This window comes from Pan paniscus, chromosome X (assembly GCF_029289425.2).
Source record: "Pan paniscus chromosome X, NHGRI_mPanPan1-v2.0_pri, whole genome shotgun sequence".
Classification (NCBI taxonomy): domain Eukaryota; kingdom Metazoa; phylum Chordata; class Mammalia; order Primates; family Hominidae; genus Pan; species Pan paniscus.
Window position 1 is genome coordinate 96,997,757 of NC_073272.2, and position 15,563 is coordinate 97,013,319.

At 37.3% G+C, this 15,563-nt stretch overlaps 1 protein-coding gene across 7 annotated transcripts in view; it reads left to right on the forward strand.

The window, feature by feature from the left end:
- DIAPH2 (diaphanous related formin 2) overlaps positions 1–15,563 on the forward strand; it is a 921,502-nt gene that overhangs the window by 693,727 nt on the left and 212,212 nt on the right. For all 7 annotated transcript variants that reach the window (XM_055106523.2, XM_055106524.2, XM_055106527.2 and 4 more), the window contains one exon: positions 6,365–6,500. In XM_055106523.2, coding sequence (XP_054962498.1) covers positions 6,365–6,500 — 136 coding nt within the window. The remainder of the gene's footprint in view (positions 1–6,364; positions 6,501–15,563) is intronic.

Below are 15,563 nucleotides of genomic sequence, written 5' to 3' on the forward strand. Positions count from 1 at the left end.
GGTTAGCTCAGTTAAGTAAATGGCCCAAGGGCATAAAGCACTATGGTCTCTAGAGGAGCTTGGATTTAAACTAGATCTCCCAGCCCTTCAAGGCCATCCTGTGTTCATTATGATATGCTGTTTTACTTAGAAAGTTTGGATTATGGATCCCGACTTAAAATGATCCATATAAAGAGGACAATTTCCTATTATTTTTACTCTGGCCATAAAATTACAGGTAAGACATTTTAAAAAAATCTTATCAAGATGCATAAAATTAGAATTATACTTATCTAGGAAATATGGAAATGGATGGTATTCTGGTCAGGGGTTATTTAATAAAAATTTTAAGTGTTTTATTTTTAAAAGAGGCGACTGAAAGAAACAATTTAAAAATTCTTCAGTGTCTATCAAAAAAAAAACCCAGAAAACTTAAAAAAAAAAATCTAAAAGCACAGTCTGAATTAAAGCAAAGAAAGAATCAGTTGCTCAGAGAGTTCAAGATTAAAAATGTGAAAAATATTTAAAAATTAGCTGGGCTTGGCTGGGCACAGTGGCACACACCTACAATCCCAGCACTTTGGGAGGCCAAGGCAGGCGGATCACTTGAGGTCAGGAGTTTGAGACCAGCCTGGCCAACATGGTGAGACCCCGTCTCTACAAAAAATACAAAAATTATTCGGGCATGGTGTCACATGCCTGTAATCCCAGCTACTCGAGAGGCTGAGGTGGGAGAATCGCTTGAACCCAGGAGGCGGAGCTTGCAGTGAGCTGAGATCGCGCCACTGCACTCCAGCCTGGGCGACAGAGTGAGACTCTGTCTCAAAAAAAAAAAAAAAAATTAGCTGGGCTTGGTGGTGCAAGCCTGTAATCTCAGCACTTTGGGAGGCCGAGGCAGGAGGATCACTTGACTTCAAGACCAGCCTGGGCAACATAGCTAGGCTCCATCTGTAGAAAGGAAGGAAAGAAAGGAAAGGAAAGAAAAAAGAAAGAAAAGAAAGAAACTTTGCCAGGCATGGCAGCTCACACCCGTAGTCCCAGCTACTTGAAAGGTTGAAGCAGGAGGATCTCTTGAGCCTAGGAATTTGAGGTTGCAGTAAGCTAAAATTGTACCACTGCACCACAGTCTGGGCGACAGAGGGAGACCCTGACTCTAAAAAAAATTGTGGAATTTCCCCTATTTTGTTGAGTTTTCATTAAAACTACTATCTCAGTGACTCATATTTAGTGTATAAAAAGATTTTCAATATAATACATACCACGTTTCTTTATATTGTTGCCAAATCATTTCTCTCAGTATCATTTTCAAATCCTTCCAACACCCCTGATCAACGAAGAAATACTCCTCAGTGGGATCACAGTATTCCTCTGGCACCAGAGTTACCAATTTGTTCACCAGGACATTTCTAATTTACATAATTTTATGGTTATGTGACTCTACTATCATACAACTTCTGATACTGTAATGAACTGAAAGTCTTGCCAACTATATTCACGCGGGTAACCAGAATGATCCAAAACTCAAAAGAGAAAATGAATACGTTCCTAGTATTTTTTTTTTCTTTTCATGAGTGCTAAGTTACAGTGATATATATGGAATCGTAAAATTACCTTATATGCCAATATTATGGTACAGTTGAAAATCATATTCAGTATAGTTATGAGGGTAGATAGTATCAGGTTGGTATATTTCCAGTCATAGATTATGTCCTCATAACTTCCCCAAAAAGGGAGGAAGGGGGTTTGCAAAATAAGTCATTGAAAACAGATGTGGTCATTTGTCTGTCAATGACTGAATTCTTGCTGTTCAAACTTTTAAATGATTCTGTTATACATAATAATCACAGCTACTATATAATAAGCATTTCCTCTGTACCAGGCTTTGTCTTAAGTGTTTTATATAAGCATTATTTCACTTAATCTGTTCAACAATCCTGTGATTTAAGTAGTATCTTGATTCTGCAGATGTGGAAACTAAAGCTCAAAGAGATGAACTAACTTGTTCAAGGTCACACAGTTTTTAGGATAAGTGATGGAGCTTTGATTTGAAACCAGATTTTTCTGATTCCAGGATCCTTACTACCAATGGTTTTATTTCTCTGTCCCTGAAATATGCCTTCAGCTTTCAGTGATCTCATGGTGCTTGTAAAGTACTTGAGCAGTCAGTCATCTCTGGAATAGGAAGCCATTAGAAGCCATGAAAGTAAGGAATTGTTTGCTGTAATGGTGGTGGTGGTGGTAGTGGTGGTTTATGTTTTCAAATATCAAGGCAAGGTTGGAAGATGCTTGCTTCGTGTAGACCTGACCTGAATGAGGCTGGCATCTGGGCTCCTTGGAATTTTCTGAATCAGTTTCATCCATTTCTTAAAGCTTAATTGAAATAAATGAGAGGTCTTAGCATTTACATGAATTTCTTTCTTTTTTTTTTTTAGCATATGACATTTTTAGTCTGTAGGTCTTATTTAGTGATTATGCATAGCAAGGGAAATAAGATTTGTAATTTATTCACTTTTTTTTTCAGTAAGGCAATAGAGGTTTCAGTGAGAGATTTTAAAAATTAGGTTGGTGAATATTTCGTAGTAAATCCTAGATACATTTTTCATTATATTTTACTCGTTTTGTACCTTTTACCAACCCTTAACAGATATGCCAGTAAAACTGAGACTTTTTTCTGTAAACATATTTCTTATCTTGTATGAGGTTAGTACCAAAACACTTTTTCAATTAGCATCCTTTTAACAGAACACTGTCCTGTACAATGACAGAATCTAATCAGTTGGCATTTCCAACCCTGAGAAATAATGATTAATGCTTACCTGAGAATGATCTTTAAGTACTCATGAGTTAGTGTTTTAAAATGTTTAGTGAGGCTTGACAAGTACAAAGTAATGTTAATCAGTCAATTATTTAGGGGATTTTCTTAACCTGACCTTAAATTTGCTCCTACTGCTTTTGTTCTTTTGATTATTTGATTTTTATTTTGTAAGAATTAGGATGATGAGAATACATCCCATCCCTCAAAATAATTTTTTTCTTCACCAGCTTTTACATTTTTAGAAGGGTTAAACAATGTCTTAAAAACTAAAGATTATTGATATGAAACTGTCTTTAAGATTTCCCTTTCTCTTTTAAAATTATTTCCTAAGGAAAGAGAATTAAGCATGCATTTTCTGTCCCTAATTTCCTAAAGCCAGAGCCAAGTAAAAACACCAAGAGGAATATGTTATTCTTTTCAGCATGAGGCCTTTTCATGAAAACAGCACTAGTGACCAGAATCTTATTCTAGTCTGTGTTGCTTGAAAAATATATGCCTTTGTAGATGTTTTCATTTACTGTCAATAATGCCAAACCACAGAAATGGTTTTTTTAATTCTGTTTTGGCCTCTTAAAGATTACACATTGCCATTACAAATTGTAATTGTTTTGTAGTTAAATCTATTCCTGAAACATTTCAGATATAAACTGATAGACCTATTAATTGTTCTGTTTTATCCTTTGGTAGATCTACATTCATGTTGTTTTAGTGGTGCCTTTTGCAAGCTTCCCTCTCATATAAAAATTTAATCTCTTGCCTTATTTTCTTCTATCGCAAATTGTATCACTTTGATTTTTATATGAACTTTTTTTTTAGTTTTAGCATATTTTCCAGAAATAATAAATACATGGAGAATGCTACAGAAATAGCATGATTCAAGTTCATGTACAATATAATGCCTATCAATAATCTGTATCAACATTTCTATTTTCAAAATGTGGTTTTGATTTGGGCGTTTCTTTTTGTAATCATTTCTACTCTCTTTATTAGATGATCTTAGTCGATCAAAGGATGCTTATAAAAAATCAACACAGTCTTGGGAATCGGACTGCCAGGTTTATGAAATGAAAATATAGGATTCCCAGTTGAAGCTGAATTTCAGATAATGAATAATTTTTTAGTATCAATATATCCTAAATATTACATGATTTTTTTTCTATTTAAGTATGTTCCAAATATTATATGAGACATACTTCTACTAACAAAAGTATTCACAGTTTATCTGAAATGTAAATTTAACTGAGAAGCCTGTATTTTATCTGGCAACTCTATTTGGAAGGCATCATGGTAGTGAAAATGAACATAGAGGCTAATGCCAAACAATCCTAGGTGGTTGTGTTACTTAAGAAGCTGTGTAGCTTTGGGTATGTCACTTAGCCTACCTGAACCTAAATTTCATGTATAAAATGGAATAAATAATACCTACTTTGCAGGTTTTCTATAAAGATTATAAAGTATGTATTTAAGACTAGATAATGTTTAAAACTCCTGGTACATAATAGATTTCCCTTAAAGAGTAGCTGTTATTATCAGAACAAAGAAGAAATACAAATGCAAGTAACCAGTCGTTTTTTTTTCCCTCCATCTTAATAAACTATGTGAGGAATCCTAATGGGAGCACTCAGCATGTAAACAACCCATTACATTGATAATATAATAGTCCACCCAGATCTTGGTGACTGTTTACCAAATTAGAGATTTGACCACTAATAAAATATATACAAGCACTAGCCTTCTTTCTTTCCTCTGCTACTTGCCTCTTTTCATGTTACTTACCAAACATTATATAGCTTATTAGTATCAGGGCCTGAATATGTGATGCCTTTTCACATTGTTTTTTCCCTTTTGAGTTACAATTTTACTTCCATCCTGTCTTTCTTAGACATCTATTTATTAATGTGATTAATTTTTATTGAGATTATTTACATACCATAAAATTTACCATTGTAGTTTATATAATTCAGTGGTTTGGCCGGGTGCAGTGGCTCACGCCTGTAATCCCAGCACACTGGGAGGCCAAGCCGGGCTTATCACTTGAGGTCAGGAGTTCGAGACCAGCCTAACCAACATGGTGAAACCCCAGTTGTCACAACTGGAGTGGGATCATACTGGCATCTGGCAGGTAGAGGCCAGGGATGCTGCTAAACATCCCACAATGCATAGGACGGCTCCTACCAAAGAATAATCTAGCCCAAAGTGACAGTCGTGCTGAGGTTGAGAAACCCTGCTTTAAAATTATGATTCTAGTATGCCAGTTTATTTTTAAGTGGTAGTCTTTGAGTTCATCTACAATAGCCAGGTACCTTTGTGCTCCTAGCCTATTGCTATGGAGTCTAAGAGCACAAAAACAATGACAGGAGAAAGGGGAGGTAACAGTGAAGGTAAAATCATTTAGATTTTGTAGGAAGAAATCAATTCTTGCAAGTCAGGAGAATTTTGAAAGTGTTTTTAAGGCTATTTTAAACTGCTGTGTCTTTTAACATAAAGAAAAAAATTATTTCAATATAAACCCCTCCAGGCAAAGCCTTGTAGACGTATTCTCGTTATTGAGTCTTTTTCTTTTGGGTTTCTGGAACAAAATAGTTTTTGTCAAACAGCTTGTACATGCTATGAAGTATATTTAATCAATCATAATAGAAAAAAGAAACAGAGCAACTTGATGGAGGGAACTTGTAGTTGATATGTCTCTGCATTCATGATTTACCTGAACTCAAAGGAAGTTGATATTCCAGCTGATCACATTAATTCAGCTTTGTCTAATACCAACTACTGGAATGTACTCATTCACTTATGTTCCACAAATAATCTATCCAAAATAAAACAGACAATAGCTTGAAATATGTTTCAGCATTTCTGAATATTTTGACAAGTAAAAAGCTGTCATATTTGAAGGTATTTCTTTTCTGTGATAATACTGTTGATTGTTTCCTGCCCTGCATGATTAGATGTAATCATTATCACCAGCACCAGGACCACCATCATCACCATCATAGACTAAAATTCCTTGATTATAATATATCAGGATCTATTCTAAGCACTTTATGTTTGTATCATTTTTCCTCACAAAACTCCTATAAGGTAGTTTTTTTCTTAATCTCAATTTTGCAGATAAAAGAAAAGTACACAATAAAGGGGGTAAAATACTTGCTGAGTCATATTTCCTTACTATGTCTTCTCATGTGTCAAACTAGTTCATATTTTAACAATACATAAAGTATACTTCTTGTTAAATCTGTAACATTGATGTCCTTAATTTTCTGGCACCCTAGATAATGGCAATTGAAGACTGAGTTATTTCTAAATCTTTTTTCAAGAAGAGATATTTTACAATTAATTGTCTCTCTCAAAAGTATATATATGCACATTCAGGCTGCTGTAATACCTTCCCATCTCTGCATATTTATATAAATTTAAAACTGTGCAATTTCTCCATTATATAAGTAATGGAAAGGTTTTTGTTTAACTTTGTTTATATGTATAGGAAGCAGTGAGAGAAAATTTAAAACTGTGCAATGTCTCTATTATATAAGTAATGGAAAGGTTTTCATTTAACTTTGTTTATATGTATAGGAAGCAGTGAGAGAAAACAATAAGAGAAGAGAAATGGAAGAGAAGACCAGGAGGGCAAAACTTGCAAAAGAGAAAGCTGAACAAGAAAAGTTAGAACGCCAGAAGAAAAAGAAACAACTCATTGATATAAACAAAGGTATGAAAATATTTCCAATTTTTACAAAAATGCAAGAAGTACAAAATAATTGCAGTTATTTATTTTTGGATTATAAAGTAAATTTTCATAGAAAATTCACAATAGTATTAGTTACTTGTGCTAAATTTCTCTCATGATGCTATGTGTGGTTTCCTATCTCCCTACGCTGAGCATTCAGGATTTTTGATAACCAATGCAAGATGATATTTTGTTGAGATAGTGTTTTTCTCCCTACTTTTCTTGCCATAGTATATTATATTCTGGATGAGGCAGTGGGGAGGGAAAAAGTGGGTGAGATGAAATGTGAAAAACGGGTATGGGGAGATAAGCCTTAGCTTTTAACTTCATTTTGTTGGCACATGTCTGTTGGCAGTGCAGTAACAGTTAACAGTCTTCCTTGGAAGCTTGAACATTTTAAGTCCTAAGAAATATTGACAGCACTATTACAAGTTGAATAAAATAGGGAAAGGCATCTTGCACAGCTATAAACCTAAGTACAAGATGCTGGTATGTCCATATAGTTTAAAGTAAGTTGTTTGAGGCCGGGCACAGTGGCTTATGCCTGTAATCCAAGTACTTTGGGAGACCGAGGCGGGAGGGTCGCTTGAGGTGAGGAGTTCAAGACCAGCCTGCGCAACATGGTGAAACCCCATCTCTACAAAAAATACAAAAATTAGCCAGGCATGGTGGCAGGCGCCTGTAATCCCAGCTGCCCAGGAGGCTGAGGTGAGAGAATTGCTTGAAACTGGGGGGCGGAGGCTACAGTGATCCAAGATCATGCCACTGCACTCCAGCCTAGGCAACAGAGCGAGACTGTATCTCAAAAAATAAATAAATAAATAAATAAATAAATAAATAAAGTTGTTTTATTGGTTAGCAAGAGTGACTGTATATTGTTGGTGAGTTGTTTGGTTTGGTTGGTTTACTTTCTAAAGAAGAGAGGGCAAAAAAAGAAAGTGATTGGTATCAGGTATCTGCACACTGAAAATTTAGGAATAAAAAAAGCATGCATAGTCTTTGTCACCTGAGGTTTAGAGAATTTAAGAACAAAACAAAACAAAATCTAAACAAGATACAAGGTAATATGATTAATATGGACCATGTATTACTGAAGATAACAATAGTAAAAATTGCAAGCACTCTATAATATTGACCACATGCCAAGCATGGTTGTAAGACTTTTACGTATTTATTTATTTATTTTTTTGAGTCAGAGTCTAGCTCTGTCGCCCAAGCTGGAGTGCAGTGGCTTGATCTTGGCTCACTGCAACCTCTGCCTCCTGGGTTCAAGCAATTCTCCCGCCTCAGCCTCCCGAGTAGCTGGGATTACAGGTGCCTGCTACCATGCCCAGCTAATTTTTGTATTTTTAGTAGAGACAGGGTTTCACTGTGTTGACCAGGCTGGTCTCGAACTCCTGACCTCGTGATCCACCCACCTCGGCCTCCCAAAGTGCTGGGATTACAAGCGTGAGCCACTGCACCCGGCACTTTTACATATTTTAAGTCAATCCTCACACCATCTCTATGAGGTAGGTACTATTATCATCTCATTTTACAGATAGAAAACTGAGGCTCATAGAAATTAAGGAACTTGGCCAAGGTCACACAAACAGGAAGTACTAGCACCAAGATTAGAATCCAAGTCGTCTCACTATAGAATCTTTCCATTTACCTATGCCACTGTCAGGAGAAAATGATAACAACAACAACTAACATATAGCACTTGCTATTTACCAAGAACTATTCTAGGAATTTTACATTTAGGAACCAATTTAATCCTCATAGAACCCTATTAGGAAAGTACTACTATCTCATTTTAAAATGACAAAATTGAGGCACAGAGAAGTTAAGTAACTTGCCCAAGGTCACAATGATAGTGAGAGGTAGAACCAAGATTTGAACCCAGGCAGTGTGTAACCAGAGTTAATTATTATTATGTGTGTGTTTTTTTGTTTTTTTTTTGAGACGGAGTCTCGCTCTGTCGCCCAGGCTGGAGTGCAGTGGCGCGATCTCGGCTCACTGCAAGCTCCGCCTCCCGGGTTCACGCCATTCTCCTGCCTCAGCCTCCCGAGTAGCTGGGACTACAGGCGCCCGCTACCACGCCCGGCTAATTTTTTGTATTTTTAGTAGAGACGGGGTTTCACCGTGTTAGCCAGGATGGTCTCGATCTCCTGACCTCGTGATCCGCCCGCCTCGGCCTCCCAAAGTGCTGGGATTACAGGCGTGAGCCACCGCGCCCGGCCTTATTATGTGTTTTTAAGTGTAATTATTAATTATAACAATCATTATCAAGTATTTTGCAGTAATGTCTCTTAATGGCTAATCTTCTAAAGTAATATCCGTACTGTTAAGTTTAGTCTTTGTACTTTTAAAATATATAAACATTTTCAGGAATTGACTATAGTTTATATCTTCCACCCAGGAAACAAATATAACATTTTAACAGAAGAAAAAAAGTAATATTATGTAAAAAGCTGTGTTAAAATAGAATAGTATCAACATAATTTAGCAAACGAACTTCATAATTAGAATCAGGAAAACTGGTCATGACTGAGGTCACTCTATCAGGAGGTAAGCACTAGAGTACAGCATGTCAATATGTGTTTATAGGAAGTTATCATTGAAAAGGTGAAGAAGTCAGTAGAAAAGTTCTGAAAGTGGCTGGGCATGGTGGCTCACGCCTGTAATCCCAGCACTTTGGGAGGCCAAGGTGGGTGGATCACGAGGTCAAGAGTTCGAGACCAACCTGGCTAATATGGTGAAACCCCGTCTCTACTAAAAATACAAAAATTAGCCAGGCGTGGTGGTGCGCACCTGTAGTCCCAGCTACTCGGGAGGCTGAGGCAGAAGAATCGCTTGAACCCAGGAGGTGGAAGTTGCAGTGAGCCGAGATCTCACCACTGCACTCCAGCCTGGGTGACAGAGTGAGACTCTGTCTCAAAATAAAAAAAAAAGAAAAGTTCTGAAAGTTAGCTCCTTTATGTGCAGGGAGGAGTAGTCGGAGAAGAGGCCAGAAGAGATAGTAGGGGACAGGGGACAGATTGTGAGCTCTCTTTCTTTCTTTTTTTTTTTTTTTTAATTATACTTTAAGTTCTGGAGTACACTTGTAGAATGTGCAGTTTTGTTACATAGGTATACACGTGCCATGGTAGTTTGCTGCACCCATCAACCCATCATCTATTTCTCCTAATGGTATCTTTCTTTCTTTTCTGCTATGCCAAGGGTCTTAATGCTGAAAGCTATGGGAAGCCCATGAATGTTTATAAACTGGAAAATGATGTACATAGTCAGGATTCTTAGATCATTTTGTTTTTGTTTTGTTTTGTTTTTTTGTTTTTGTTTTGTTTTTGTTTGAGACAGGGTCTCACTCTGTCACCCATGATGGAGTGCAGTGCCATGATCTCAGCTCACTGCAACCTCCCAGCCAGAAAGGTCATTTTGACAGAAGCAGAAAGAATGTATTGGAAGGGGAAAGCCCTAAGAAAATAGATGTTATGAGGATATTGTCATAGTCCTGACAAGAGATGATGGTGGCCTGAACTAATACAGTGACAGTGAGATTTAAAAAGCAACAAGAGGTATATTAGTCAGAGTTCTTTTGAGAAACAGAACTAGTAAGATGTGTGTGTACACAAACGCATATACACACACAGATTTATTTTATGGAATTGGCTCAAGTGATTATAGAAGCTGGCAAGTTTAAAATCTGCAAGGCAGGAGGACAGGCTAGAGACCCAGAGGAAAGCCAATGTTACAGTTCAAGTCTGAAAACTATCTGCTGCAGAATTCTCTCTTGCTTGGGGGATGTCGGTGTTTTTGTTCTAGTCAGGCCCTCAACTGATTGGATGAGGCCCACTCACATCATGAGGTACAAACCGCTTTACCCAAAGTTCACTGATTTAAATGTTGATCTCATCCAAAAACACCCTCACAGAAACTACCAAAATAATGTTTGACCAAATATCTGGACATTGTGGCCCAGCCAAGTTGACATATAAAATTAACGATCATGAGAGGGTGTTAAAGGACAGAATTGACAGGTGCTGATGATTGATTGGATGTGTAAATCAAAGGAGGCAAGTGTTAAAGAAGATGGTATGCTTCACAGAGAAAGCAAACTCAGGAATAGAGCACATTTTCTCAGGAGAGTTACAATGACTAATATAATTTTTAAAATGTTTAGTTCCACCTTGTAAAGATGGAAAATGTCTAAGAAGCCATTGTATATGTGATTGTGAAACTCAGGAAAGAAGTCTAAACTAACCATATCGGCTTGGGGATCATTGGTTTTTATTTGAACATTAAAGTTACAGTGTACTAGTTTGCCAGGGCTGCCATAAGAAAATGCCACAAGCTAGGTAGCTTAGAACAACAGATACATGTTGTCTGACAGTTCTGGAGGCTAGAAGTCCAAGATCAAGGTGTCAGCAGGGTCATGCTCCTTTTGAAGAGTCTACGGTAGGATCTGTGTCAGACCTCTCTCCTAGATTCTAGTAGTTTTCTGCTTTATCACAGCATAACTTCAACCTTCACATGGCATTCTCCCTGTGTGCATATCTGTCTTTTCACATGGTATTTTATTTTATAAAAATACCAGTGATATTGAATTAAAGGCCCACCCTACTTTATTTTATTTCTTTAGAGATGGAGTCTCACTCTGTCACCCAGGCTGGAATACAGAGATGTGATCATAGCTCACTGCAGCCTCAAACTCCTAGGCAGAAGCAATCCTCCTCCCTCAGCCTCCCATGTAGCTGGGAATATAGGTGTATGCTAACATGCCCAGCTGCTCTTAGTTACTGTTTTTTTTTCCTAAAATAAATATTTTAGAACAATCACCTCTTAATTACATAGTTCAACTTATAGCATGTGTGTTTGAATGGGATCACCACGGTAAAGTATAAATCAGAGGTTCTGAAACTATTTGATCTCAGAGCCCATTTACACTAAAAATCATTGAGGACCCCAAATGCCTTTTGTTTATCTAAGTTGTTTATATTGACATTTATCATCTTAGAGTTGAAACTGAGATAATTTTAAAATTATCGATTGATTCAATTAAAATAACAATAGTAAACCTTTTCATGTTAAAATAAATAACCTTTTAAATGAAAACTACCTATATTTTCCAAAACAAAAAAAGAATTAGAAGAGAAAAAGAATAATGTCATAAATCTCTTCACAGTCTGACTTAATAAGACAGCTTGATTCTCATACCTACTTTTCTATTCAATCTGATTCAATATCATTCTTCATGTAACTTCTGGAAAACTTCACGATACACTCAGGAAAGAATGAGAAATAGAAAGGCAAAAAAGTGTCAGTATTATTATGAAAATAGTTTTCACCTTGCAAATCCCTGAAATGATCTTGCGGGGCCTCCAGGAGTCCCCCGCCACACTCCAGCATTGCTGGAGTGAACAATGAAAAGAGTAAGTGGTTAAAAATGGAGCCTATCGGCCGAGTGCAGAGACTCACACCTGTAATCCCAGCACTTTGGGTGGCCCAGGCGGGTGGATCATGAGGTCAGGAGTTCAAGACCAGCCTGGCCAAGATGGTGAAACCCCATCTCTACTAAAAATACAAAAATTAGCTGGGCATGGTGGCAGGTGCCTGTAATCCCAGCTACTCGGGAGGCTGAGGCAGAGAATTGCTTGAACCCGGGGGGCAGAAGTTGCAGTGAGCCGAGATCACGCCACTGCACTCCAGCCTGGGCTACAGAGTGAGACTCTGTCTCAAAAAAAAAAAAAAAAAAAGGAGCCTATCCAGTTTTGTTCTGAGAATGTAATCTTTCTCCCACACTACAGCAATTCCTACGCTCCTCCAAGTATTTATTAACCTTTCACTGTTCTCCTAAAAATGTGTCTATAACAGACAAAGAAAGAAGGGCTTATTTTGATTGTGTCTAGTTGTTATAGGACCAACAAGTTTGTATGCCTGCTGCACAGTAACAGACCAATACCCTGAGACAACTGGGATGCAGCAGAGAAAGACATTAATGATTGCAGGGCACCAAGCAAAGAGATGGGAGGAGACCCTCAAATCCATCTCCTCAAGGAGTTCTGGGCTGGGATGTTTAAGTGGATCTCGGAGAGTAGGGGGCTGGAAAATTGGAGTCATTGATTGACCAGGGCAAGGGGGATGAAATCATCAGGATGTGGAAACTGCATTCTTTGGTGAGTCAGCTTCTTGTGGGATCCTTCAGACCAGCTGACATCAGTAGTTTCATTGGTACACAGCACTGAAAGAATAGCTCCAATGGAAAACTTAATGTTTTATAATGTTCAAGTTGTTATCTACACAGCAGTTAAGGGGAACTATAATCTTGTAACAGGGTCTGTGTGATTTTGAAGCAATAAGTACCGAACAACTATGAGGAAGCAGGTCAAGCCGGTCAGAGAGCAAGCTGACTTAATGATTAACACTGAATCACTGAATGTGCCACAAGCTTGGTTTATCTTTTTCCCTGCTTTCTGTCTTTTTTTTTTTTTTTTTGAGACAGGGTCTCACTCTGTTGCCAAGACTGGAGTGCAGTGGCACAGTCTTGTCTCGCTACAGTCTCTGCCTCCCAGGCTCAAACGATCCTCCCACGTCAGCCTCCCCAGTAACTGGGACTATAGGCACACACCACCATGCCCAGCTAATTTTTGTATTTTTTGTAGGTGTGTGGTTTCGCCATGTTGCCCAGGCTGGTCTTGAACTCCTGAGATTAAGCGATCTGCCTTGGCCTCCGAAAGTACTGGGATTATAGGCATGAGCTACTGTGCCTGGCCTATTTTCTTTTCTTTTCTTTTCTTTTTTTTGAGATGGAGTCTTGCTCTGTTATCAAGGCTGGAGTGCAGTGATGCAATCTCAGCTCACTACAACCTCTGCCTCCTGGGTTCAAGTGATTCTCCTGCCTCAGCCTCCCAAGTAGCTGGGATTACAGGCATGAGCCACCACGCCCAGCCTTGGCCTATTTTCATTTCTTTCTCTCCTTTCTTCCCTGATTAATTTTTAAATTTTTATAGGGATGGTTTCATAGTCTGTATGTATTTTCATTTGCTAATATTTAGTTAATTACCTTTTCAAATGTCATTGAGACCGTAAGATAAATATCCAAATAAGTTTTTATGCATATGCTCAGCTGAGTGATTTGAGCATGAAAAATAAATTTTTAAAAATTGGATTTATTTTTTATGTTTTAGTACCATAGCTCTATTTACCTATCAGTCAAATAGTAAACTACTGTTACCTTCTTGACTCATGGCCCATGTGTTACAAATATTAGTATTATTTATTGTAATGTTACTTTATACTTGGACTATATGTGCCTTAGTACTTATAAATATGTTTCAAAAACAGATCCTTCCATTGCAAGTGTGTAGTTTTAATTATGAAAATGAAAAGATGCAGGAAAGAAAGAGTAAGAATAATAGAGTTGGGTGTCTGTCAAGATGGAGCTCACTGTCTGAGTTTCTCAGAGAGTGTCTTATGAAAGATGCTCTTATCAACTAGATGGAAGGCAGTTGTGAGCCTTCTGAGAGCTGGGAGGAATCATGATGGAGACATATCATATGTGAATCCATGGGGCGTGAAAGCCTATGGAAGATGTGAGTGAAGTGTCATCAGAAAGTGATTTATATAACTTTAAATATGTCCAATTAGAACATTGTAATCTTCTCTTCCACCGAAAGAGAGATGATATAGAACATTTCATTGCCATTGCGAGGTATGTAATATATAGTACATAGAGGTATTTCATGCATGGGACCAAAGATACATACCATTGGAACCATAGGATCTTACCTGTAACAAAAGTAGAGAGTTGCTTGGATAAAGTAAGTCACATTGGAAATTACAAATAACTTTTTAAAAAAGTGTACACTTTCCATAAAGCTTCTATTTCCTATCAGTGTAGCAAAGGACAAACACTTCTCCCCCAACCTTTTTTTTTTACACATCTATTGCTTAGTAGATGTAACTTAGCAAAAGTAAGATATCTTTATGTGGCATGCAAAATTATATACATTCATCAAGGAGAAATATTTGAGGATTTAAGTATTCAGAAAAATAATAGTATAAAGCAAACACAAAGATTATTTCTGTAATCTAGATGTGATCAACTGAGCTCAGAATTAAGTAACGATATGAAAACCAAGCAGCCAGAGAATTATATCTTTCAAGTTAAATCCATAAAAAAATACCATGTACCAAGGCTATATTTTGAGAGATTTGGAGATCAGAAGGCAAAGGCCATGATAAGAAACAGTTTTTTTAATTGTAAAGGAGAAAATAGATATGATTAAATATTAAAGAGACAGGCATTTTATAAACATTAAGTGGTATTACTAAAAATTTAAATTCTGTGTGTTCAGAAGTGAAGATCAGTCTTAGCTCTGCTACCTAGCTTTATGACCTAGTTCTGTTGCCTTATCTCTTCATGCCTCAGTTACCTCATGTGTAATATAGGATAATGACATTCACCTCTTATAGTTTTAGTGAAGATTAAGTGAGATAATTAAGTACAGTACAAAACACAGGACCTAGAATATACTTGCTGCTGCTGACACGATGAAAGAGTCATTTTTATGCTTCTTGAAGAATCTAGTAAAAACTCAAGAAATAGTCTCCACCCTTAAGAAGTTTTCATTTTTGTCAGAGAAATAAAATAAAGGTGACCTAGCAAACATTAAACTGTGTGCTGATACATAATAGAGATTATTTGCTCTTTAACTCTATCTAAAAGGGAAATCAGTGAGGTCTGGTAAAATTACATAAAGTTTCATGGAGAAGGCTAAATACAGCCTCTGAACATACCAGTCAAGCTAGACCCTGAAGGATGGGTAACATTTGGCTGAGCAGAGGTGAAACTATCCAAGTAAAAGGGAATAACATCAGCAGTAGTGCACGTCAGCACATAAGGCAGCATGCTTTATGTAGGATATGTGTATAGCCCACAGGAAAATACATCAAAACGATTAAGAGAATGGGTCCTAAGTTCAAGTCCCAGCACCACAGTTTGCTAGCCATATAATCTCTGACAAGGTGTTTCATCTTTCTGTGCCTCAATTTTTTTCTTCT